Genomic DNA, 27430 nt, shown 5'->3' on the forward strand with positions numbered 1-27430 from the left:
CAGTAACGGAAGATGGAATTCGTTCCTTTCACATGTACGGCCACGTTCAGAATACCCGTTTCAGTTACTGCTACTACTGGGGTACTTTAAGGGTCATCTTAAATACTTCTGAGAGTATTTAGTACTCTACTGAAATTACTTTTGAGTACATTGCACTCTATTTTGAATGATTTTTATGCGGAGTATTTAGTACCTGATTTTAAGTAAATTTGCAGCGTCAAAGTGAAAGCACGTGTTGCTGTTACACGAAGGAAGATGCCACACTTGTCGAAATTCACGTCCCTGAGCATCACTCATGTACAACGTGACGAACGACCTGAACATAAGTGGGGAGCTGAAAGGGAGAGCTGAGTGGGGGATGAGTGAGTAACCTCGGGGGGTTTTGTTGTGTTTCAGCCCAATAGCAGTTATTTTGCTTGTGCAAGAATTCAGGTCCTCTAATATACGAGCGAGTTTCGTTCAGTTGTGTCACCAGATGTCACATGGTTTGTGCTATTCATTGTAAATGAATCACGCATTTATTTGAATTGCGGGTGGCATGCATCTTTATTGGCTGGTGCAGCGTAGGAATTATGGCTTTTTGGGCTTCTTGGTTGAGCACTTCCTGTTGAGAAAACTGCGTGGTACACACTTGCCCATGAAGCAGATCTGAAACAATCCGGAGAAAACACTTCAGCCAGTTCCTTGCAAAGTGAGAGCATCAACAATATGTCTTGGAACCAGCGAAATAGGGTGGGTAGCACTAATTGAAGCTTTTTTTTTTCTCGCACAGCTAACGCAGTTTGATGACATTCAGCAGACAACTACGTCAACAGCGTCTGCCGCTCATGTGTGTTCACCTGCTTCTCCAGTCGCGTACATCAACTACCGCGACTTCGCAGGGAGGAAAAACGTGTCATCTACATGACAGTTTTCACTTAGTTGTCGCGTATTCAGCACGGTGTCCGTTATAGCCCTGTCGAAAAAAACCATACAGCCATCTGTATGAGCAATCACATGAGGCTCGTATATGTGTTTATTGTATGAGCAATCATATGAGCTATATGAGCATGTATGAGCTATATGAGCACGTATGAGCTATATGAGCATGTATGAACTATATGAGCACTCTCTCAAACAGCGTATGAGCTATATGAGCACATGAACCGTCTGAGCAAACGTGCAACATGGCGTGATTAAGCTAAAATGACAACACGTGATTACAAAATACCTGTTTATTCAGGTACTGGCGCGACGTAGGTCCCTCAGAAAGTTTGCCAAATGCTTTTTGATGAGCTTTTTCCGTTTCTGTCCAGGCACCTTTGATGTCGATAGTTTCTTTTCTGCATATTTGACGAAGGTATCTGTTGAAAAGAAAGAACAAAATTAGAACTGCGCTAAATTTCTGCGCCTAGAAGTATTCCAGTTCCCACAACTTATACAACCGTATGGGTTCATGCTGAAATGGACATGACTGGGGGCCTGTTTCTCATCCCAACGCGTAGATCACACCTTCAAAGCATTAAGTTGTATTTAGTCAGTCAGAATAACGCACAAGGTCATTTTGCCAATTAAAATTGAACGTAACCTTCCTCTAATGCTGGTGATGTCCAATGAACGCGGTTCTGAAACATCTGAGTATGTATGCGTTATGCTTGCAAAACTTGTTCGCTGCAGCAATGGGTTACTGACACAGTGTTTGTGGCTTGCTTCACTTTGGGGCATCCAAATACACATTTTTTTTTGCATGCTAACGTGCGATTTCGGTATGCCCTGGTGCACGACTTTATTTTAAACACTCTATACACACATGCAAAGGCTATCAGCGAACGCTTTCCACAAAAAGTCACAAAAAGCACGAATATGGTAGTTGCAGACAGCTAACCCGACAGACATAACGAGCGATAACGGAAAAACGGGACTGCAACGTACCTGTAATGCGCACACACCTGCCACGGCTTCTGTAGGTTGATTCTAAGGTACACACACAAAACACCTTCAGTGATCACTGAAACGGCACAAAGACACTGTCACAGCATGGAGACGGCGACGAAAATATGAGTCCCACGCAGAGCGGAGCGAAATACGTCCAGATGGCTCCGAGAAGCAGGTTAGAATAAGCAAGTAAGCGTCCAAGCACTGAGATGGCACTCGCAACGGCTTGGATGAGAATCCAAGAGGCAAATAAAATGTTGTAGGACACGGTCGGAACGGGAAACATGCACCTAAAATTTGAACAGAATCGGACGAAAGGAAATGGAGCTCCGACCGTTACGGTCCGCCGACTGTGACGAGCGTCTCTTGAAAGGCCATGACCAGACGCTGTGGCGCCAGCACTTCTAGGTGAATAACTGATTAACTAAACTGTCAGCCTTCCTCATACTGCTCATACTGCTCATATCTTCCTCATACTGCTCGAAATGCAGCTCATACTGCGCATAACGTTGCTCATACTGCTCACTGCTTTTCTCGTATTGCTTATATCTGCGCATATAGCGCTTCGTTGGCCTTGCTGTGCGGCTCATAGCATTGCTCATACTGCTCATAACGTTGGCATACTGCACATAGCGCTGCTCATACTGCTCATTGCCTTTCTCATATTGCTCATTGCCTTTCACATATTGCTCATTTTTTTACACATATTGCTCATTTCTTTACACATAGAAAGTTATATGAGTTTTTTCAACAGGGAGGCTACCATTTATGAATGTCTGACCGAATCGCTTCCGTCAAACTTTGAAACGAGAGGCTTACACGGAGTCAGACATTCGTATATCGTAGCCCTGGCAGCGTACACAGTTACATAGAGTAAGTTGTCACACTGTCTACTAAAAGAAAACGAAACGTAGCAGCTGGGTCGTTTTCCCGCTATTCGTTAGCAACAGGTGTACCTAGTAACTTTCCCTGTCATTAAGAATCCGCCTGCGAGCACAGTTTGCGAGAAAAATCCAGTGACGATTTAGCGGTAAATGCGAGAGAAATGTGTTAGCATGAAACGCCTTTTTCAGTCCGTACTTCATTTCCGGGTATCCACTTCCGGTTTAAACCCACCCTCCTTGTGTTAACATCCTTTCTGGCTATTGGCACACATGACTGATAATTGGTTCTGCTGCACAAAATAGTCTGCACTGAAAAGCTCTAAAGAAAAACAGCGTTTGAAACAAAATCATTCTAAATGCTACAGTGAAAATTGTGTCGGCTGTCCCTTCATTACCGAACTTTAAAGGATTCCGATATCCAATACAGATATTTTTCTTAAAGCGAGAAAAACGGAGAGAAAACATATTCAACATCAAGCACACACAGCAACACAAACAACTCTGCTACATAAAATATATGCAAAAAGGAAAACATAGTACAATCGGCGCCGTGATTGGAACACTGGTCACCTCCCAGTCACAGCGTAGTCATTGTAACTACTAAGCCACGGGAGCTAGTTTTTTAAAGATTTGATACACAGTATGCAGACATACACTATATACAAGCGATATAGCAGTGTGGAAAATATTTACATTATAAAAGGTGTCCAGAAAGGAAGTTGCTGATAAAAGAATTGAAGGATGGTCAGTAATGTACAAGTCGAATTACGTACAACCAGTGATGGCCGGTAGTTAACTACACGTAGTTATACTACTAGTTAAACTACCTGATTGTAGTTAAGAAGTCGTTATCAACTACTTGCAGAAATGTAGTGGCAACTATTAGTTAAACTACTATTTTAAGTAGTTAACTACAGTAGTTAGTTACCGAAGGCGCCAAGTACTTCCGATTTTGCCACAAGCTTTACGGCACGATTGTCCTTACGACTTTTACCTTGAGCTACTTGTTTGATGAGAACAGAGGTGCAGAGCAATTGTGTCGTGCATGTGTACTAAATCTTCACTCTTAATGCTTGTCTAGTGAAGCCTCATTTGCTGTGAAATAATTCTGCAACTTAGGCACAGAAAGAATCCCGCCGCAAGCTTTGTATTTGACGATCGTAGCAATGGCCTGGGCCAAAGTTTAGCGTTGCTTGTGATTCGTATTTAGGTCTCCAAGAACACTACAAGGGATTGGTGTTGGTGAACAACGTTAAGTAGTTATAGATGTAGTTAAACTACATTGCAGTAGTTAAAAAGAAGTTTTAACTACTCCCCTGAAAAGTAGTTGAACTACTAGTTAAACTACTTAATTGCAAAGTAGTTACTAGTTATACTTGTAGAACTACTGTAGAAATAGTTAGTGGCCATCACTGCGTACAAAACTTAAACACCATAAGCTTGTGCATAACATACGTAAGTATGTAACGTAACATACTATTAGTCACGACACAACAAGATAGCAAACTATCCACACACAAGAGAAGCAGCACACTTGTATATGCAGAGCGCTTGATGCCTCCCAGGGACAGCAAGAACAAACAAACAAAATCCTTAAACATAGGTAAAGCATAATTGAGACCTAATTATGAGGAGGAATTTCGTTTATCATATCGAGAATAGCAAACCAGTACTATCAGAGAGTGTAGTGTTTCACGGCAGTGTTCTAGCCGGACTGGAACACGTGAGCAGCCGCCAATGAGTGCAAGGCTTGCGCTACGGCATACACCGCATCAAGGAAACTCTAAAGGTTCAGTCATAAGTGATATCGTATTTAGAGCCGCACCGCTCGCGTGTTCCGTCTACCTTTTGTCGGGACCAGTACGGGACCTGTATTGTACGTTGACTCACTGATTATTTACCTTCTTTTTCTTCCCGCATCCGAAGCCATCTGGCGCTGAAGACGATATGCTTGCCTCCTCCCAACAACAAGTTAGGCCGCACCCGTCGCCAAAAGTCTGCATAGCGGCAAAAACACATTAGAAACTTTCATCTGCGGTATTACCGAATGAAAGAGCCAATGCGACGCGGTGGTGACAATTGTTATCCAGGCAGCACAAACCCTCGGGAAACGAATGGGAACGCGATGGCGGCTTCGGCTCCTGAACGGGCGATCGTGCCCGATGGTACTGACTCTACCTCCTCCGTTCCTACACCGCTGGGTGCCCGACTGGTACCCAGCGGTGTGGGAACGGAGGAGGTAGAGAGCGAGAGAAGAGAAGATCGTCCCCCGACGGTACCCTCATCATTTCCCGGCCTGGTCTGGTTTTGGTCATGTGACCAATAATATAAAATCGCTCCCCGATGCTGCTCTGATCACTTCCCGATACTCAGTCACATGGCCGGGATGCGGCAACAGATTTCTCTTCCCAGACTGTCAGGCGCCGACTGTAGCGATCACGTGACCCGCAGTTTCGAATCTGGTCAATGATGTTCTACGACCAGCCAGCCTTGTTTGCAATGTCGGAGTCCCCGTCGCCCTCGCTGTCAGTAGCTAGCAAATATATGTCCGGCTGTGCCACCGAAACTTTCGAGGAATTTCGACATTTTTTAAGGGATTCATCGACGGGTAAGTGCTATTTACTCCTGTGGTATCCCTCGCTTTGATTAACGTTAGGTTACTCGTAGATGCTTTTCAACATGAATGACACAGCTCTAGAAGGCTACTCTCAAAACTTATCAGCCTAGCATCACATAATCTTTAATTATTGGACAACTTCGTCAATATAGTCACTCGCCAGTTTTCGCGCACAGTCACCTTTACTGCAGCGATTACGTCCGCAGCACCTGGTCGTCCAGAGCGACATGCAGCAGTCAAGGTTTAGAAGCCAGATTTAAGCTTCAACATCCATCAACCTGTCAGAGCGACGTGCAAGCGTCCTCGTACAGTCTCTTCATACTCCAATAAATGCCTTCAGGTTTTTCACCCTCGCTGATCCGAAACACGATAACAGTATGTTGCTCCTCTCAGGTGCAAGCCTCCAAGTGGACGGACATCTTGAACATGACTCTGCAGCACGCAAACTAGCTTCTACGTGCTCCTCCGTCTAGTGTGAAATGTGAACATGTCTAAACATCAAGCGCGTGCTACGCGATCTCCTTTTCATGTCGCTATCTTAAGGTTACTTTTTAACTGCCCCTCGTATATATATATAGAGGGTGTCCCAGCTAAATGCGAACATGTTTTTGAAATATACACATCACTTTTTTCAAGATGAAGTCAGTTGCAATATAGCATATTCTGGAGGGCACTCCTTAAGAGATCACCGGCAAACTCCGAAGGCAATGTGCTAATTAATGTTCAATAATTAAGTCTTTAATTATTAAAGCTACGAAGTTGTCCCAATGAGTACAACTGGTCCCCTCGGTCACCTGATGCCGTAGCCGTTTTTCGAATAAAAATCCGTTCAACAGATCATCCGCAAAAAAAGAAAAAATGTGACCTCTTTTATATATTTTGGTCATTGCGGAACTACAGAGACGCGTCTTTCCTTTACCCCCAATGTCAGAGGGCGAAAGAGCTCGGTCACATCGCGTCGGCTGCTGGAATATCACCGGACCCCGACAGGGTGTTGGCTGTCACAAATTTTTCTAGGCCAACCGGCATTCAAGAGTTTCGAAGCTTCCTTGACCGCTCGTCGTACTGTCGGCGTTTCGTCAAAGGCTATGCTGACCTGGCTGCTGACCTCCAATCGCTCCTTTCAGGAGACGAGCAGTTCATGTGAGATTCCGCATCTGATAGTGCCTTCCAGGGACTCGAAACCATTCTGACCGATGCTCCTGTTTCCCGCCACTTTGATCCGTCCGCTCCGACTAAGCTCCACACGGATGTCATTGGCACAGGCTTGGGTGCCATTTTAGCACAAAAACATGCCAAAGCCCCGTTCAAGCAAGTTGAAACAACGCAAGACGCCCACTGACCAAGTCCGAAACAAATTATTCTGCCACGGAAAACGAACGCCACGCCGTTATTTGGGCTATTGGCAGGTTCCGCTCGTACCTGTATGGGCGCCTCTTCACTGTGATCACTGATCATGATTGCCTGATGCTCGCTGGCATCTCTGAAGGATACCTCAGGTCGTCTAGGACGTTCGGCCTTGCGACTTCAGGAATTCGAATTCATTCTGCAATGTCGATGTGCTATCGCGGTGCTCACTGAAGGCTACTATGTGTGACACATCCGTATCTTATGACGACGTACTCGCCTTGTCCCAACTTGACCCAAACTGCTTTCTCTCCGAGCAACTTCGGGACTGGACGCTTAGCTTTCTCATTCATCACCTTGACAGCATCTATCCGTTCAAAGACACGAAGCTCATGCGCAATGGTAAAAACTTGGTGCTCTATAATGGAAAAGTATACAATAATAATTACACGCCAGACTGCGCTCGCCTTCTGCTAGTGGTTCCGCATCACCTGCTGGACGCCGTCTTTCGTTCACTTTATGATGACCCCACTGCTGGACACTTGGGGTTCTTTAAAGGCTATCAGCGACTTGCACCCAAGTCCTTCTGACCCTGCTTATACACGAGCGTGCACAAATGCGTGACGTCATGGCAGCCCTGCCAACGGCGCAAGACCCCCCCCCCCCTAACTCCCGGTCCTCTTCAACCTTTACCGCCAGAAATCCATCCTTTCGAACGAGTCGGCATCGACCTCTTCGTGCCGTTACCCCAATCAGTCTCAGGTAGCCGCTCGATAGTCACTGCCATCGACCAATCGAGTCCGTACGTCGTTGCTTCTGCGCTGCCGACAGTTACCGCCACGGGCATCGCCCCTAATGCCCTCGTAAGCGATAGAGGGCTGCAGTTCGTAGCCGAATCGTCAAGGAGGTCCTCGCCGCCTGTGCCTCACCCACTCGTTGACATCGCCTTATGACCACCAGACGAACGGCCACACCGAGCGTAGACACCATACCCTGGCTGATATGATGTCTTTTTACATTTTTCCTCAGCACGACAACGGGGACGCCTTGCTACCCTATCTTCTCTTCGCTTACAACATCGCCACGTAATCAGCCCATTCTTCCTCTTATATGGTCATGAACCAGTGCGGGACATGTTATTCCCCGACGTCCCTGACCTCACGAACGCTGTCCCGCGGACGTCACATGTCGTGCCGAAGAGTGCTGCCAAATTGCACGCTATCGCACTTTCGATGTCCAAACTTCCGCAGCGCACCGGTACGACAAAATTCATCCCTCAGTGACTGCGACCGTGCAGGCTACCTTGCCTGGCATTTTGTTCCGCCAAGTCAAGAATGTCCTCTAAATTCCTCTTCCATTACGTCGACCCGTACCGAGTCATACGCGCGCTTTCCGACGTAACGTACTTCATTCAGCCCTTGGACGTCCCACAGACCATCGTGGCCGTTCAACTGAGTCCGCCCATATGTCGCGCCTCAAACGCCGTGTTGAGCATGCTTCATGAACGCCCGTCCTACATCTTGTGTGCTTCGCCCGGGGAGACTCACTCCGCCGGGAAGGGTCACTGTAAGAGAGATGTTACCCTCGTCGTCCTCATCCTCATCGTCATCACAATAAAGCTCGCTTTTCGAAGCAACCTAACAATATTGACATGAGGAGGTGACAAAAACCTTGTAAGAATAAATGCCATTGACCGCATGAATAGTTGGTATAGTTTTTACTATAATTCGATTACACGTTTTCTGTGACACCCCGTATATATATATATATATATATATATATAAACATATCATACTACGAACTATAAAGATTTGCTCAACGTATTCATATACTCAATATGTGCCCTCAAAGCTCTCTTCACCTTTATGGATACCATAGGACTTGGATCCTTTTCCCTGAAGGGGCTCATTATTTCATTCCCCGCATCACCACCAGCAATGGTGTAGAGTATCGCCCCCCGGAGATGAAACTCCCCATTCATCATCTCCAAATAAAGCTGTTGTTGCTCAATACGCTTTCGTTTTGTAGCGTGAAACCGGCAGCGTCCAAAGGATACACTTGGCTTTTTATTTGCGTCAGTAAGGTCGTCCTGATGGGTGGCTTCACAGGGACAGTGCGTGCATTTATTTCGTTGTTTCTAATAGATAACTGGGTCCCGACACATAACGCGTGGTAATACCCTTATCTACATTCCATATTTCGGACATGGTTAACAGAGGCACTTTTAGCAAGAAATAGTCAGCTCTCAAAGGGCGCGTAAATAAGGGTGCGTAGTGTGTAAATTGCCCACAATTGTTGCTAATTGCTGCGTAATGTGCAATATTTTCCGAACCACGTGCAAAACTCACAACCACAGGCAGCATGCTAAGAATTCGTATTTACTCGTTGTGGTTACAGACAACAACAGTGGAACATTTACAAACAGCAAAAGACACTCCACGGTTGACGTACGACTTACGAACGATACCCTTGCAAAGCCCTTGGACTCAGTACGCTGAAGGACAACGGATGAATTCTTAAACGCGGTTGCGTCCACGAATAGTCCCATTCGCGCGATATGTCGTCTTTACCACAGGACACATTCTAATAAATTCTCTCATTCTCGCTCCTATATGATGTTGTTGTTTTTTTCTCCTCGTCTTTTTTATATTTGTACCTATTTCTCTACACGAGATCAAGCTCCGCAGGCTGATGCTGATGCACACGAAGCTTGACCGTACACAGTAAACTTTTCTTACACTTTTTCGATGTAAATGGCTTGTCCCATGGCGCACACCTTTTTGGTGTTGCCTATACACCCGAATGAAGGATGTTTTCTAAAAAACCCTTTAATTAGGTGTATTCGTAATACGACACTCTTATAATTGGCCTTGAAAAAGGAAAACACCGTTAAAAGGGGAGTATTCTGTTGAAAACACATTTTAGGATTGAGTTGTTTTCTGGCAAAAACTCGCTCTCCAAGCGCTAGTATAATACAAGCTGCTCCCACCGGCAGTATGCCCATATACACAGTTGGACGTTCTTGCTTCTATAGCAAGCAGCACCCTGAGCACGGCAGACAACCAGTCGTGATTCTCTCGTACAACTTGAACCAGAGCGCCTCGTTAGCTTGGTACCACTGGGACCAGCGTGAAGACGGCCACCCTAGATAGCCTACATTGGAGTGCCGGATGGATCACATACTGAAATACAATTTGTTGAGGCACGTTCGTTAAGAGTAGCGGAGAGCAAAGCATTTGTAACGGTGACGGAAATGCGTTTTTGCGATTAACACGCACGCTTTTAATGAGTCAAATATACCAGCTAAATTCCTAACATCCTTCCCTGTCAAATACTGTGTTTTTAATTCATGTTACCGTCTATAATCTGATTACTAGGCGAGCGTAGCTGTGAAACCAGCATAATTTTTCGCTAACGAATTAAAACACCAATTTTAACACCATATTCCCCGTCCAGACTGTGTGTAAAAAAGGTGTATTGGACGGAAACACCTTTTTCAACACCTCACCTTACACTCTTAATGATCGACATCCAAAATGTGGTGTATGTCGATATTACACCTTTGGTAATCCTCTTAATGCACCCTTTGTGCTTCAGTCTGCGGGATAGATAATGGGTGTTATTGTAAGAATACACCGGTTTCGAAAAGGTGTAAACTACAAAGGTGTAAAACAGAATACAAAGGTGTAAAATGATTTACTGTGAGTCGGCTTCGCTCAGGCGCATGGAGGAAAGAAACACAGGAGCGGCCTCCTGCATGGTTTTCTATGGTAAGTGCCGTGCATACCAAAGGGAGTCTGGCCATTAATGGGACCTGCCTATACCTGAGGCTCCACCTACTCTTTGAGGTATCTAGCCAATCACAGGTCGAAATACAATTGTCTATTATTACATCCATCCAGTACTTATACGTCACCCTTATTTACTGGGTGCCACCATTTTGGAGAAACTCGATTGATTCGGATTGAAACGGATATCACTGGTGACAGACCAAAGCGACGGATTTTGCGCCCACTTTTATCAGCGCCATCTGCATGGAGAGAGGCATGTTGGGAAGGCTCAGAATTGCAGAAATGGTTGCTGGCAGAAGTGATTGGCCAGGAGAGCGGTACAACCGCTTCTTCGTACCAGACTACTGCCGGTATGAAGTTTTAAATCACGTAATGTAAGTAGGTCAAATCAAAAATGAGCAAATATGTATGTATAAATAAAATGCAATTATATAATGCAAAATCCTACGTATAAGAGTCGTCCTTCTTGCTATTTGCTTTGTATCGCGGTCTTAACTAGGACTAACGTTAGCGACGAAACATCCCATTTTCGCGTAAATAATGATGGCGGAGCGAAAGTTGAAGCTGATTTTGCAGATGCGTACATGGGGATATATACTCACACTATGAAATTAAAGTAGTCTGTGAAAAAATTTTGTCACGAAATCTCAGCTTCGCCATTCCAAGCACTATCCTCCATCTTGGAGAAAATCTGGTGTCATGGCAGCTCCCATGGAAAACGGTAACCAATGAAATGCGCCTGAGTTTGATTGACAGGTCGAGCCTCTTTCTGAGGCTCCTTCTAATGGCCAGACTCCCTTTGGCATACACGGCACTGTCTATGGTGGGCCGGCGGAGACACCACTCGTAGACGGCGCGTTGGATTTTAGAGTAGTTCTGTGTAGTGCTTCATCGCATCAAACAACATGGCGGCCTCCATGAATGAAAAGGAATTCAGGCATGGATCGGGTAAATCTGATGTTGTCGTGAAGTCAACATAGAAGAATACTCGAATAAAAGGTGGCATTGAATTAACTGCGCAGACATTGACCAGGGTAACAAACGACGCAAACTGAAACTGAAAAGAAGATCACGCATTGTGAACAGGATGCAATGGCCGTTCTTACTCAATGAGGTGAGACGTTAGGCAAGTTGGAACATTCTTGGAGTAGAGTAGCGCGAAAAATATCACGGACGACCTCTTTGCAAAGTGTTGAAAGACAGCTCTAGTTTGTTCTCTTCTGTGTCCGCGTTTTCTTTCTTTCTTTTTTTTTTCTTTGCGCTACCCGACTACAAGTACGTTTTTACTCGAGCGACCGCCAGAGGGGTCCCACTCGCATCTGTCCGAAACGGCCTCTACTTCGTTTTCTCCCTCCATGCGTTACACTACCTCATCAGGGGGACGGGTGTTCCTATACGTCCTAGGCCGACTTCACTGGGAACTGTGGCGACATTCGCCTCGAGGTCGCCTGAGGACAATCAAAGGACAACATCTTGTCGCTTGATTGTCCGTGATTGTACAGAACGGCCGAAAGTCGGATCCGAACCCCGGTCACCTCACAGGCTTGGGGTGGAATTTCGTCATTGTACAGGCTTAAAAATTGATTTCACTGCATTATATGCTCCTAGGCAGCCACAATTACCGAACAGCCTGGCTCTCCCCCCCCCCCCCCGCCCGATTTGTTGAGACTGCGATGCGCCTCGAATCATGAAGGATATCATAAAATGGTGGACAGAAAGCGCGTTACGTCCCAAACACAGTTATTTGTCGAAGTAGATGCCCAAAGTACATGCACCTGAGGGTACTTTTTTTTTTCTAGGAACATTTTCTCCGGGAACTTTTTTTTTTCACGGGATTTTTTTTTGTTTGTTTGCGGTTCTTGAATATGATTACCTGCAGAAAGCGGCACGGATCCAAGTGAACGAGGACATTCAGTGAAAATGTGCCGTGGTCGGCTCTCATGCATGCAGTGAGTCTGCGGGTGAGAAACTCGCGCCCTGAGCCCAGAAAGGCCTCTCCCTTCATGCCCCCATCTTCGACTTCGTACCTGGCAGAATGAGGGCGCATCGTCGTTGTGTGTATACCCTCTGCAATAGGCGGTTCCGTTCAGGACTTCTCCTGGAAGCTCGGTCACGTTGCTGCACACACCAACCGGCTTCTTCGTCAAACAACTCATGCACTTGGTCCTGCAAAATGTATCCCAATCGTGTCTACCATCAGTACATAACGTGCTTCCGACAACGCTTCTATAGCCGACATCCTAAACGCACACCACCTAGGGTACTTCCACCAGAACTGCTTGGACTTACTTCAGATTTGCTGCTACCCCGCCAGTCTCACCACTTCCAAGGCTGCAATTGCAAGCACACAGTAGTATGCAATCACAGTCTCTTGAACAAAAGTGCGGCGCTAAGAAAGTTAGCTCTCATCTCAGTTGTAACGTTTTCCCGAGGAGAGTATCGTTACAGAGATCTTTCTAATGTTACTCTCCTGTTTTACAGTTCTTTAAGATATGGTACCCAAGCGCTCGTGGGGCCCGAAGGAACGACACCGTTGCAACGGTGTATTCCCAGAACCGCGCTTTAAGCTTTGCATGCACCGGTGTTTGGCAGTGTGTCCGTTCTGTGCCGTCGTTAGTTGGTTTTAGCACTGTTTTGTCGATTTCGTTTTGTATGCCCACCCTATGTCGAGGAACAGCGGGGGACCCTCATTACTAGCTTGTGTCGCTCTCGCGGCCGGCGAGAACCTGCTTTACATCTCCAAACAGTCCAGAGCATTGTTTTTCTCCCTTTTTTTTACCCGATGTGTTTATTCGTCGATACCTCGTTTCTATTCTTAGCATTTGCTGGCTGTATGGGTGTTGCGATGGAGGAACGCGAACGAACCGCTCAGTGTTACGGACGACCCATCCGGTAAGGGAGGGACCGTTGCGTGCATTATAGTGCTAGCAATTTGGACCCCCTTATTCTTACGCACCCTATTCTTTACGCGCCCTATTCACCAATCCATTGATCGTGGGTACTTACAGTCTGAGAATGCCGAACATGATACTTTCCATGCCGCTAAAGTTCGGATCATGCACGCCAAACGCCACTCCCTTGTTGGGTGTGCAAATTGTGCCGCTTGCGCTCCAACCTGCAATAATTAAAATATTCCATCAATAAAGAGTACTGTACAGGAAGGCACTATAAGTATCTCTTCAGAACAAGTCAATTATATCGTGCAGACAACTTCTCCTCAGAATCACAGCAGGGTTTCGTTTTCTAGCCCTAGCTTCTGAGCGTCGGCCCTCCAAGGGTGCGCTGTTTCGGTTTTGGCTCATTTGCATATGGCAAAATTATGCAATGAATATTTAGAAACGTACGAGCTCTTTTCAGGGTTTTAAAGGCAAATAATGGGTTTTAACGATGGTTTAAATAGTTTTGTCTCCCACTTAGCTGTGTCACTTTTGCCCTCAAGCCCAACATTGCTCACCAACGCAATTGAAATGTAATTATACTACGTTATAGTTACTACAAAAAAGTAATGACGTCCGAAAGTCATGATCATTACTGCGAGCTTAATCGTAACATTACTGACGACGTGGAAATTCACTGACAGACAACACCTTGTTGTAACAACCAGACACATTTTGTTATGTGCGTCAGAATGACTGTCACGCTCTCTTATTGCAAAAAAAAAATTGTTCTTGCGGCGTAGAGGCAACAGCCTTTCGAAGTGGCCGTTAGGTTAGGCTGCCCCTCGGTGACTTAGGGTCAGTGACGGCCCGTAGTTATAACTACATGTAGTTAAAAAGTAGTTCTCAACTACTTTCAGACTACGCTTTTGTCCTGACGAAGACAGTGCCACTGTCGAAACGTCGACCGTTCTTTTATAATCTGTGTTAAATTACCCATTAAATAAATTAGTTTTTTGTTAACTTTCCTGTAATCTGTCGTCCACGTCTTATTATTTTACTTATATATATATATATATATATATATATACAAACGAAAAATAGCCGAAGCTCTGTAGCTGCACGTTGAGCACATGTTTACAATTTGATCGTGCCCTCCCAGCCAAGGACAGCTGTTTCGGTATACTTGGACCTCGTCAGCCTGGCGCAGGGAAGTGACACGATCTTGGATCGGCGCAACAGTGCGTCTCGGCGAGACGTCAATGTTCCACGGTGACGGCGTCGCCTGTGGAGGCCGCAGTGCAAGCCAGCAAGTACATATACAAACGAAAAATAGCCGAAGCTCTGTAGCTGCTATTTTTCGTTTGTATATGTACTTGCTGGCTTGCACTGCGGCCTCCACAGGTGACGCCGTCACCGTGGAACATTGACGTCTCGCCGAGACGCACTGTTGCGCCGATCCAAGATCGTGTCACTTCCCTGCGCCAGGCTGACGAGGTCCAAGTAGACCGAAACAGCTGTCCTTGGCTGGGAGGGCACGATCAAATTGTAAACATGTGCTCAACGTGCAGCTACAGAGCTTCGGCTATTTTTCGTTTGTATATGTACTTGCTGGCTTGCACTGCGGCCTCCACAGGTGACGCCGTCACCGTGGAACATTGACGTCTCGCCGAGACGCACTGTTGCGCCGATCCAAGATCGTGTCACTTCCCTGCGCCAGGCTGATGAGGTCCAAGTAGACCGAAACAGCTGTCCTTGGCTGGGAGGGCACGATCAAATTGTAAACATGTGCTCAACGTGCAGCTACAGAGCTTCGGCTATTTTTCGTTTGTATATGTACTTGCTGGCTTGCACTGCGGCCTCCACAGGTGACGCCGTCACCGTGGAACATTGACGTCTCGCCGAGACGCACTGTTGCGCCGATCCAAGATCGTGTCACTTCCCTGCGCCAGGCTGACGAGGTCCAAGTAGACCGAAACAGCTGTCCTTGGCTGGGAGGGCACGATCAAATTGTAAACATAAGGGTAAATAGCCTGAGCTCTGTAGCTGCACGTTGAGCATATGTTTACAATTTGATCGTGCACTCCCAGCCAAGTACAGCTGTTTCGTCCTACTTGGGACTCGTCAGCCTGGCGTAGGGAAGTGACACGATCTTGGGTCGGCGCTAACAGTGCGTCTCGGCGAGACGTCGATGTTCCACGGTGACGGCGCCACCTGTGGAGGCCGCAGTGCAAGCTAGCAAGTAGTGCGGCATCCACAGGTGCCGCCGTCACCGTGGAACATCGACGTCTCGCCGAGACGCACTGTTAGCGCCGACCCAAGATCGTGTCACTTCCCTACGCCAGGCTGACGAGTCCCAAGTAGGACGAAACAGCTGTACTTGGCTGGGAGTGCACGATCAAATTGTAAACATATATATATATATCAGGTCTTTAATGTACACTAGAACTAGGCGCTTTTCGAGCGCAGCAACGACGTGGCCCTCAGTGGCATCAGATTAGCGCCTACTTCAATCAGCTCCATCGCTCAAAAGCACGTGCCATCTCGGTAGGATTGACTGTCGCTCTTTCTTCGCTGAATACTCAGTAGTTCTGGTTTCGGCTCATCGGCATTGCGGATTTTGGCAATTTATACCTCGAAGTACGTTCGCTTCTCAGGGTGTTTAATAGGATCGAAGGACCTAAAAAATGAATAGCTCCAATTCCCCTATCCCCCATCTCCGAAAATATCTAATTAGTGGGTTAATTAATGAATATTAGCTAATTAGTGGTCCAGCATTTGCATACGGTGTCTTACAGGATCTTTGTCTGGCTTTATAACCCCACCTTCTGAAACGGCATCTATCCTGCCCTGCTAGTTTTTTTTCTTCAATAAAAATTCTGTAACGAATAAAAACACCCTGTTAAATATGTCGCACTTAAAGAAAACCACCTTCTATCAAGACGTTCCGCATGAGCAGGTACTCGTCGTAGACAAAGTTCCAGTGTTTGAATTTGTTTTGCGGCGATCGTCTGAATAGCGAATCTCGATGTGCACGGAACGAGGGAGGGTGAGCAGGATTTCTCTGTCACTGCAACGTAGACAAGCCTAACCAGATTCCGAGTGACATCGCTATAACTTTCTGAGGACAAGGAGCGCGCGTCGTTTTTGCAACCGTTTGTGACGCTATTTTTGAGTTTGTAACGCATGTTTCAAAGTGTTGCAGAAAAGGGCGAGCACCTCCCATTTTCAACAAAAGCAGGTCAATACGATTACATCTAAATGCATCACACCCATTGAGTGTGTCGTGCACTACTTCTTTGCGAGTGAGGAGTGAATGTACTTTTCTCGATCATTCATTTTTGACCAAGTCAACGGAGCAAGGGTTCCTATCCCTTTTTTTTTTCTTTCTGCATGCCCCAAATTAGAATACAAACACGCAATAACGTACCGTTGTAACTCTCTTTTCCTGGGATGTATAAACCGAAAGTTGCCCTGAAAGAGGAATTACAGGAACATCGGATGAACATTCGGTCATTTCCTACTCGCTCGGGGAGACATTGCCTCGCCAACCTCCGCCGCACGGTGAGCGGCGACATTCCCAACACTCGCCACCCTCCACAACCATAACATAGCGGCAAAAAAAAAAAAAAAAAAAAAGGAACCCCTCCCATTTCCTCGAAAGAATACGAAAGAAAGAAAGAAATGGAGCTCGCTGACGCTCGAATATGGATCTACTGCTCTTTCTTTCCCTTTTTTCTATTGAATGAAGAGGAACAGGAATGGAAGCATATTCTATATCCACAAATACGCGGCATCAGTATCACTCCGAGTGACATCGTTCTCGTGCCTGATTTGTAGGAAGTATGTTCAATACACCTTATTACTGTGTGTCAGACTTTAGAACAAAACACAGGTCGACGATAATGTCACACTGGCTAGACAGCGCTACCAACATCATAGTAAGACACACGTTGTGGTAGTGTGACATACTTCGCAATTTCTCACATTCCCGCGGCACAGATATGGCGAGCATCGGCCTAGATCTCCTGTTTGTGCGGAAGCAGTACTGGCCGCCGTACAACTGATCCGCTAGGGTTCACGACTGTACATACAGTGATGATGCCGCCGCGCCCTAGCCGAATCTCTGTGACGCGTGCAGAAGGCCACAAACGTCTGGCGAGAGGTTTAGATGAAAGGAGCACCAGTTCGCCACCTGGAATGCCACGATGGAACGGCGCTGAAAGCGATGGGCAGATGGTACCTCGGAGATGTACTCGCGTGGCAATTTGCACCAACGAAAGGGTAGAAATCCAACTAACTGGTAGGGAAGTGTGAAGGGGATAGCCTCCGGACGAGAGCCGCCGATATTCCGAACAGAGACTCTTCTCCTTCTGGGCACCGTCCTGATTATCGGCACGGTGCTTAAAGGGTTGGGTATGACGTGCTAAAGGTTCATGCGAATTGTGGGTCAGCAGCCCGGAGGGAAGAAAAGGTCCGTACAGTCTTTTACGGCCGGAAGGAATTGCCGCTATGTTAGAGGGTGGTGGGGATTATTTGAAAGGAGTCATCTTCACCCAGATGACTTCATTCGTTCCAGGTTCAATGCTAACAAACAACAGTTAAAAATGGTTTCGTGTATACGGTGGAGGACAAACGTTACGGAACACTTCCGGGCACGTGCTTTCTTCAGAGTGACATGCTGGCAGCGAATTATATTCTACAGGCTCGCAAACACGTGTCTGAGTGACATAGGCACACGTCTGTAAGTCTGTTCAGTCCCATCCGCTGCTAGCTTGTCATTTTGAGGAAGGAATGCGGAGGAGCGTCTTCAATAAACTTCCGTCCAGCACAGTATTTCTCCCAAATATATTTGTAAGGGTAAGGGAAAGACTCTCCGTCTGCGTGAGCTACATGAATGGCTTTTGTACGTAACGTTCACCACGTGCGCTACGTGGAAGTCCGGCGCCCGTGACCCAATTGGTGCTAGAGCCTTTGTAGAGGCCATGGCTAATCTCTAAAGCTGAAACCACTGTGGAAACTAAAACATGTTCAAGATGGCGTACGGGATTATGGAATTGAGACCCAGCCTGGGCGGGAATTTTCACGTGACCAACCCAGTTAATTGTCCAGTTAAGTAGTTGGTTTCTGTTTCATTTGGGCGTTTTCATTGGAGCAGCCATGCGAGGGACAGCGGTCACTTTTCGCCCTTTTAAGCGGGCGCATGCAAATTTGGGACAGCTCGAGCGGGGACTCTCGCCACCGAAGGTCTGGGACCTCATGGTCACCTTCTACCCCGCCGAGTTCTTATTTCGTAAGCCTTTGCTTTGTACATGCATTGTGTATATAGTGTAATTAAACGTTGTTGCTGCTGAGCATTTGCTTGTCAGACGTCATTGGTATCAGCCACAACCACCAGAACTCATCACGTACCTCCCTACGGAAAGAAGGAATTTTACTGTATAGGAAACGTATGAATCGTTGTCGTCATACGATGAAAACCACCTATGGTATTTGTTGCTCATAAGGTGTGCAGCTCCCACGAGTTATATAAGGTCGCTATACATTTCGCACGATTTACACGGTCATACATTTTGGAACAAGAGTTTACGTAACGCCGGGGTGTTGCATTTGGACATAGACACTGAGAGTGTTATGCGCGCAACCTCTTGCTGGTGTGTCGGCGACTTTTCTTGTGATGTGCGCTCTATTCGCCGTCCTGGGAACCCTGCATCTAGAGACATTATGGGATTAAGCTACCCTTTTGGTCGCCGTCATCGATACATAACGTAGGTGCATCCAAGGACATTTGGAGGGTTATAATCGTGCAAGCGACAGAGTGACGGCGGACCAGGGTAGACAACAGGTAATCCAAGGTTAACCCTGCGGGGCCCGTCGCTTTGAAAGGCTGCGACGAAAGTCGCCGCTTGTCAGGCGGCACAACTGTAATTGAAGTGATGGAGTGCTTGTGTGGAGGGGTTTCGCTTTCACCACACATTGTTGTATGTTAATACTGACGTCAGCATCGAGACCACTGGTTAGGAAAACGTAGCCTTCCCTTTAAGAAGGCACCCCCGCATGTTAGCGGAGTTGATTGCCGATGGTCTCGCTGCCACTTAGGCTAGCAGTTGTAACTAGAAGTTCCCTGTAATAAATATATATCGTTGGTGTTCTACGTCAGGTCCCCGTGGACTCCTCCTTTCGTAACGTGTCGACGTACCGTCGTGCCCGCGAACCGTTCCTACGACTCTGGGGACCCACTTCGGGAACTCTACGAACTTATCTGAGAGATAGATAAAATAGCCTGTCATCCGTTCCTTATTGAAACTCCGATGAAGGCATAGGCAAGTGCCGTGCTCTGAAAACTTTTGTGCCAAGCTGTACATGTTTTGTCAGTGGATGTCTATCGACGAAAATTCCTGGATACATCTTACCCGCTGAAGTACAGCACAATATCAGCATTCTGTATGTCCTGATCAAACTCTTTCTTCAGATACAAATGCAGCGGTTCCTCCATGATAGATATGTGCATGTTGCCGAATGTATTCGGCACTCCAGCGACGGTGTTATTCTGCAATTGAAGAGGCAGAAGAATGAATAATGCATTTTTTTTAATAGGCAGTCTAGAGGCACACAACCTTGTTTCTGTTTTTGGTCGGTATGGAATGTTAGGCGAAAAAAAAAAAAGAACGCTTTCGCCCAATTAGTACAACCGTAGCGTACTTGCGACACCTACCAGAGAATCTCTCGCGCAAAAAACACTCTCTTTTGCCCTCACTCAATCCACGGGATGAGCGCAGAGACGCGCGTCACCATGTGACGCGTGTGATGGAGACGCTCCTGTTTGGATTTAGGATCGCACGATTCAAGTGGCGTCGGCCATCATCGGTAAGCAACACCGCTGAGGTCGGAGCATCTCCTCCTGTCTGCTAACGCTTCCGAGCGCTGGACGGTCTTCGGTTGACCGAAATGAAGATTTCGGAGGTCGTCGACGACCTCGACATTTTCGAATGCTGACAGTGTGGGAAGAATGAGTAGTGCCAACGCGAATCTTACTATGCACCCCATTTCTCCCCGATGGTATGCGGCTCTGTGGAACTGGAGTTGTTACTTCAGAAATACATTCGGTGAAGCCACAGGGACGTGGCAACTGACCTGGATATCAACATATGAATCAGACTGTACAACACTGGTGTTGCTAACTGGTGTACATGCAGCCGCTGCCTCTCCATGCCGGCCGAGCGCGGGTATATCACCTGCTGTTCCATCGTTGACGTACGACATAATCGCTTTTGCTGAAGTACAGAATACATATTCCAAGGTTTGCGTCAGGTCTGGTATCCCGACGTTGAATTAAAGCGAACGTCTTTCTTCTTCGTAGTTCATTCGCCGGAACTTTGTCCATGCGACACTCATGCGTTGCCTTTCTCATTCATTCACGGAAAGCTGAACCCCGCGCTGGTGAGCTATACGGCTACGCACACCGCTGTTTTGGGTACATGACATACAGGACAGCCTTTGCTGTCGCTGGGAATTAGCGTATACATCGAAGATCCACCTTACAGCAAGCGCCTCGTAAGTGTTCTAACTTGGAGCGGCGTACTGACAGGTACGTCGCACCCCATGCGGTTGTAGACGTGCAAAGAAAGATTGCACAGAAGGCACGGATCTTACTCTTGAGATCGCGGTACTATTTTCTCGCGGGCTGCATATATGCCTTGTTTGTCAGAAAACGTGATATAAATCACATAACGAATAGCAGTCAACGAGAAACAGCTCGTAGCAGAAGGTTTTTTTTTTTCTACCAACGAATGAGGGGGCTCTCTACCAGAACGTTCACGCCAGAGGGGGTGTTCTCCAGTTAGAGGGTCGATTACTTTGAGCGGCGACGGGTTTTGTGATGAGTCCACATGTGCATTTTCATTTATTGTGTTGTATAAAGTCGGTATGTGCTCGCCACAACAAAAAAATTCATATCTTTCTTCGTTTCTGTTTAACAATGATAGAAAACAACGCTGCACAACGCCCTTCACCGCGTAACTGTAGTGGAAAATGCGACGCTCCCTCTGTGTGTGTGTGGGGGGGGGGGGGCGCTGCCGTAGTTTCCCCGAGCAGAAACTGGCGTACCGGGTTATCGCACTTCCTAGGATTGTTATTGGTGTGTGCGTGTCTCTCTGTGATTTATTCCTTGTTACTTTTTTCAAAAACTCTTACTACACGACACGGTCTACCGGCATATGCCACATAAAAAAGGAAGCGCACGAAATGGGGGGGGGGGGGGACAGGTTTATGCTTTCAGGTATGGAATGGTCGCAGGCTATCACGCTGTAAAGTTGGCTGACAAGTATAAGACACAAGATTATAACGTTAGCCTGTTAACGTGTCACCGAGGCAGCCATTTTGCAGCGCGGTGAAACGAACTACGCGGTGAAACAACGCGGAAGAAATATCTTGTGGGAATGATTTTCACATATTGCTTTGCATGCTGACGGGAACTTCGGCGTATTTACCGAGGCATTTTCACATAATATACTATTGCGGTGCGAACGCGAAGCAGAGGACCTCTGAGACGCTTCGCTGAGGACCTATTCGCTACGCTGCCATTCCAGTGCCTAGCTGACGTCATATGTCACGATCGCAGTGGCTTCCCTAGATGCAGAGTAAGCGCGAATTCGTTACGCTTTTCTGCTTTTATTTTTAACGGTATTCCGTTCTTAAGGAACTTGGCGAAATCTGTATCCGACGTCGTCGTTCTTCTCACCGAGGTGGTGGTTTCTTCCTCGCGTCCAAAAACTATTGTTGAATTCCAATGGCAGAGTCGGAGCAAGTGGCAGACTAGGGCAATGGAGCGGCTTGATCAGGCCTGGAGCAAGTGATCCGAATCTGCGACTGGAACACTTGCGCCCAACTTGGAGTTTAGCCCTGGCCAATCTCCCTTGGTGGATGGCGGCCAGAGACGAAGGAAGAAGAAGAAGGTATTCATGTTCCATTATAACGCCATGTTTTGCAACATCAAGGTCCTTCTAATCTCCTAACGTTGCCCTGGTAATGTCTGACTTATCGCTTCCTTCATGAAACAAAATCGCCAACGTACGACGCGACAGACTAGTCACGGCGAAGACGCGTTGCGAAGCGGCCATGTTGGCGAAGCTGAGACAGGAAATGGGAAGCACAAGCGGAAGAGTTCCGGTTGAATCTGCCTATTTTGGCGGAGCAGTCTGGGTTGCTCCCTGGAGCGACCTTGGCTCGAATGCCGCTCCAAAGCTCCCATTGGAAGACTCCAGAACTGTTCCCAATCTGCCAATCGAACAGATTTGCTCTTGCCGGAGCAACAAAACTTGCTCAGGAGGCGCTCCGAATCTGCCATTGGAATTCAACATATATAACCTATTATGCAATCAGTCTGGATACCAACCTTGAAATTTGTTGGGCCACACTTTGTCCAAAGTCGCTAACGCTTTCTAGTGGGCATATGTTATTGCCCGCCAGATTCCAGTGCGTTTGCTTCTCAACTTCTATCATATGGAAATTAACTACCATGTATCCGTATTACGCGTGACTTCTATTGCCCAAAGATAAAATGGTGTGGGAGTTGCTACCAATTACATCTTCCCAATGAAGTGCGAGACTTTCTCAACATATGCCTATTGTTTAACCTCAAGGAACTGGTCCATTCTCAAACAAGAGTTATCGGTTCCTCGTCCAGAATACTGAGCCTTGACTTAGTCTTGACTCGACTTGACCTCGTGCTCACCACCACATCTGAAGTAATCTGTTCGTTCAGTGCCATCGCTTGATGTCACTAGTAACCATAAATTCATCTCATTCTCGATTGATAGCCAGATTCCTCGTCCAGTAAACGACTGAAAGCTATAAATATTTAGAGGCAACTACGACTCCATCACCTCAGAGCTTAACATATTCCTTGCGGAATTTGTAGCAAAATTTCCGTACAGGTCTGCTAATCAGAACTGGTTGTTATTCGAAGAAAAGTTGAAAGAGCTCGAGGGTTCCATTGTTCCTACCCATCTAGCAAAGCCCTCTTTTAGGTACGCGTTGGTTCATAACTCTTTGAACAAACGCGGGCTAAAAACAAACGATTATTTCGGATAGCTGGAGCAGGCAACAGTTCAGTTGCATGGGGACATTATTATCAGCCAATAATGTTTTGCCCCTACTATGCTTGCTCGTGGTGACACAAACTTGACCGTACTGGATCGTCAATCTTACAGACCAGACAAGTGCGCCGATACTCTGAATCATTATTTTGCTTGTGTTCTACCATGTCATATACTCCCAATATCAGTAATGCATCGTTGTGCAACCTCCCCGATATGCCTAACGTAGAAATTAATTACAACGGTGTTCTCAAGTGCGTCCCAAGCATAGCTGGGCGTCCTCACTCATGAGGACCCTCATGAAGACACCTCACCCTCACCTCACGACGATGAGGTGAGGGTGAGTGAGGCCAGACCACGCTGAACGTTCCTCATGAGGACAGTCGTGAGGCACTGTCCCTCATGAGGCCCACCGTGAGGGCCCTCATGAGGCCAGTCGTCGTGAGGCCATCAATACGTGAGGGTACAACGTATTCCGTGAGGAGCCTCACGGATGAGGCCGTGAGGCCCTTTGTGAGGAACCTCACGGATGAGGCTGTGAGGCCTTTCGTGAGGAACCTCACGGATGAGGCTGTGAGGCCTTTCGTGAGGAACCTCACGGATGAGGCCGTGAGGCCTTTCGTGAGGGACCTCAGGGATGAAGCCGTGATGCCTCTCGTGAGGGATCTCACGGATGAGGGCATGAGGCCTTTCGTGAGGGGCCTCACGGATGAGGTGATGGGTTCGGGCTCCTCTTTGCTGATGCCAAACACTAACGTTAAACCTCACTCTGACAACTGTTACCAAATTTATCCAAGCACAGCACGAAACCCTATAAACAGTTTAATGCCGCGCAGTATCATTAGTATCAACTACCGACACAGTAGTTCAACGCCGACGTGTCATGTGAACATGACGGAAAGTTCTTTTGAGGCTCATGTGCCTCCTAGTTACTTGAAGACACGTCAGGCCGTGAGGGTATTCACGAGGCGAGGGCTTGTGAGGATGAGGTGTCGTGAGGCCATGAGGGCCCTCATGAGGTGAGGGCACGTGAGGATGAGGACTCGTGAGGCCATGTGGGTCCTCATTAGGCGAAAGTACGTGAGGCGCCGTGAGGACATGAGGGCCCTCATGAGGTGAGGAAATGTGAGGATGAGGACCCTCATGATGTGAAGATACGTGAGGTCATAAGGGTTGTGAATAGCCTCATGAGGTGAAGACATGTGAGGATGAGGATGGTGAGGCATCTCGGGATCCCCATGCCCTGAGGCGAGTGAAGTGAAGGTTTGTGAGGGCAAAATTTAAAAGGAATGGGAGGGTGAGGGCGACTGAGGTTTAGTTACTGGTGAGGAAAATTTGGTGATGGTGAGTGAGGCCAATGAAGTCTGTGCTTCGTGAGGTGAGGATGAGTGAGGCCGCAGGAAAATGCCCACCTATGGTCCCAAGTGCGAACTCTCGTGAAGCCCGAGATTTCATGCGACCAACTCGAACTGCTTAAAGACACTAGGACACTTTCTGCGAAATTCTTAACGCTAATACTGCCACAAAAACTATCGTCTCGTGATATCCCGACAGAGTGGTCAATCGGGAAGGTCATTCCAATATTAAGCCCAGTAACAATGATGTCCCATACAAATATAGACCACTCTCTCTTAATAGCCTACCCTGCAAATTCGTGAATCATATAACGGTTTCTCATCTCACTGCTTTCATAGAAGCCAGTACTTTCTTTACTCATTATCAGCATGGTTTCAGATAAGACTAACTGCCTAAGGCACAGCTCGCTCGCCTAACTCAAGGCATTTTCTGGGCATTCGACAAGGAACACCAAGTGCATGCCGCATTCATAGACTCCGCGAAATCTTTCGACCCAGTTCCCCATAATACCACCTCATATTTAAGTTAACTACGCTGAAACTGGATCCGTCCGTTCTAAATTAAATACGTAACTTTTTATCGAACAAATCTCAGTTTCTAGTTTCGAGTAATATCTAGTCCGACTTTGCAGAAGTAACATCGGGCATACCTCAGGGTTCTGTTATTGGCCCCTACTTTTCCTAATATACATTAACGTCCTTCCAAATAGTGCATATTCTTCCGTGCGGCTCTTCACAGATGATGGCGTCATTTATCGAAAAATGACCTCTCCTTCCGAGAATGATCTTCGTCAAAGGCATCTTGATGAAGTCCACTGCCGGTACTCGACCTAACTTCTACCTGTTAACACTGATGCATGTAAAATTATGTCTCCCACACGCCATAGCCCTATCGCCTACAGCGTAAACGCTCATCATAACCCATCATAAACTCATTCATAACCCCTCATCACAGTATCATCTCATCGTTTGGAATCTAAACTCTAAACTGTGCATCTTTATCTTAACAACTAATCTCCCTTGGTCTAGTCATGTCTCATACATTAAGGAGTCTTAGGAAGACGTAGAAGCTTCGCGATAATGTTTCCGAAAACACGATAAGCCAATCACGCGATTCCTTTGGGATGGCTGACTTCATGTTGCTGATATCTGATTGACTGACCGGGATTCGGAGTCGGGATCGGAGGACGCTTACGATTTTCTAAAACTCTCTATTATTTCCAGAGTTAAGTACGCATTACGATTTTTACAACATAGTCTCAAGTCGCGATAAGATCCTTATTAAGAATTACCCTACAGAACTTCAGGCAGTATCCTCCAAGCTTGTCTCATCACCACCATCGACGCTGTACAGAATCCCGCCGTCGGCTTTATCCTCAACGACTACCGCACTAACTCCGCCGTTAAGGCTATGAAGCTTTTCCTTTCCCTGCGTCCTCTAATGGAACGTCGCTCGTTGTCCAGCCTACGCCTCCTCCATGAGATATTTTACAACGAAACCTTACACGCTTCTATGCTAAACTCTCCATCGTACATTTCCGAACGCCTCCATGTGGAGGAGGAGGAGGGGTGTCGTTGGGAGGAAGCCGAGAGGTCTGCCTGCCTGATTAGGCGGCATGTTTCTCGGGAAGGGAAAGGTGGTGGAGAGGAGGAAAGGGTGAAGTGGAAGACCGAGCGGAATCCGCTCGGGGGGAGGATAGCTGCGTCCATGGGCCGACTTCAGGGGAACTGTGCCGGCATACGCCTATTACACATCTGAGGGAAACCCAGGAAAAACCCCAGACGGCACAGCCGGCCCGCGGATTCGAACCGCGGACCTCCCAGTCTCCAAGCGCACGCGTTACCGCTGCGCCACCGGAGCTGGTAACGCCTCCATGTGGCCTGTTTGCCCCAAGCATTCCTCGCTGCCTTGGAGTTCCACGAATGTCTGAAACACGGCAAGTCCTGGCAGAAGCTGGTGAACTCTTGGTGGATGTTCTCCGTGAGCGTGAAACGGCGCGACACTTCCTACGTTTGCGTGCACACATTCTCCACCACCCACTCCTCAGGAAAATTCGATAACATCCTGAAAGTGATTTCCATCGAGTAGCGCAGTGGACACAGTTTCAGTTCCCGCATCACCACCAGCAATGGGGTAGAGTATTGCCTCTGGCGATGAAACTTCCCATTAATCATCTCGCCATAAAGTTGTTATTGCATTCCTTCTTTTACTACTGCCTTTTGTTTTTGCTCCTGAGAACTTCCCCGAAAGGCTACGGCAACATAAGAATGATGTACGGAAGTCGGACATCGAACGGAGCGCTCTCGCTGAACACTGTCAAGTTCGAGACCATCCTATCGACTTCCAAAAGGCCTGCATCATCGACCTTGGGGGTAATCAGATGAAAAGAATGTTTGTAGAGTCTGTCTACACTATAGATAGTAGATCACAATATACAATCCACACCTGGAAACCTTAACCGATCTGTTGGAGGGTTACCCAGCGTATACGTCAGCGGCCTCCGTCACGTGACTGAAAAACAATCCAACGAATCACGAAATTCGAACCA

The 27430-nt window shown here is 47.1% G+C and overlaps 2 protein-coding genes across 2 annotated transcripts in view; one reads left to right on the top strand and one right to left on the bottom strand.

Annotated features, from left to right (window-relative positions):
- Nucleotides 1–9329, top strand: part of LOC135370186 (uncharacterized) — a 51570-nt gene extending 42241 nt beyond the window's left edge. The window contains exon 10 of the mRNA XM_064603890.1: nt 9160–9329. Coding sequence (XP_064459960.1) covers nt 9160–9282 — 123 coding nt within the window. The 3' untranslated portion in view covers nt 9283–9329. The remainder of the gene's footprint in view (nt 1–9159) is intronic.
- LOC135370185 (uncharacterized) overlaps nt 528–27430 on the bottom strand; it is a 38198-nt gene continuing 11295 nt past the window's right edge. Inside the window, exons 4-10 of the mRNA XM_064603888.1 lie at nt 19843–19979; nt 16860–16903; nt 13560–13668; nt 12843–12884; nt 12581–12719; nt 4700–4795; nt 528–648 (exon numbers count right to left, since the gene is read on the bottom strand). Of these exons, the coding sequence (XP_064459958.1) occupies nt 571–648; nt 4700–4795; nt 12581–12719; nt 12843–12884; nt 13560–13668; nt 16860–16903; nt 19843–19979 (645 nt within the window). The 3' untranslated portion in view covers nt 528–570. The remainder of the gene's footprint in view (nt 649–4699; nt 4796–12580; nt 12720–12842; nt 12885–13559; nt 13669–16859; nt 16904–19842; nt 19980–27430) is intronic.

This window comes from Ornithodoros turicata, chromosome 10, assembly GCF_037126465.1.
Source record: "Ornithodoros turicata isolate Travis chromosome 10, ASM3712646v1, whole genome shotgun sequence".
NCBI lineage: Eukaryota > Metazoa > Arthropoda > Arachnida > Ixodida > Argasidae > Ornithodoros > Ornithodoros turicata.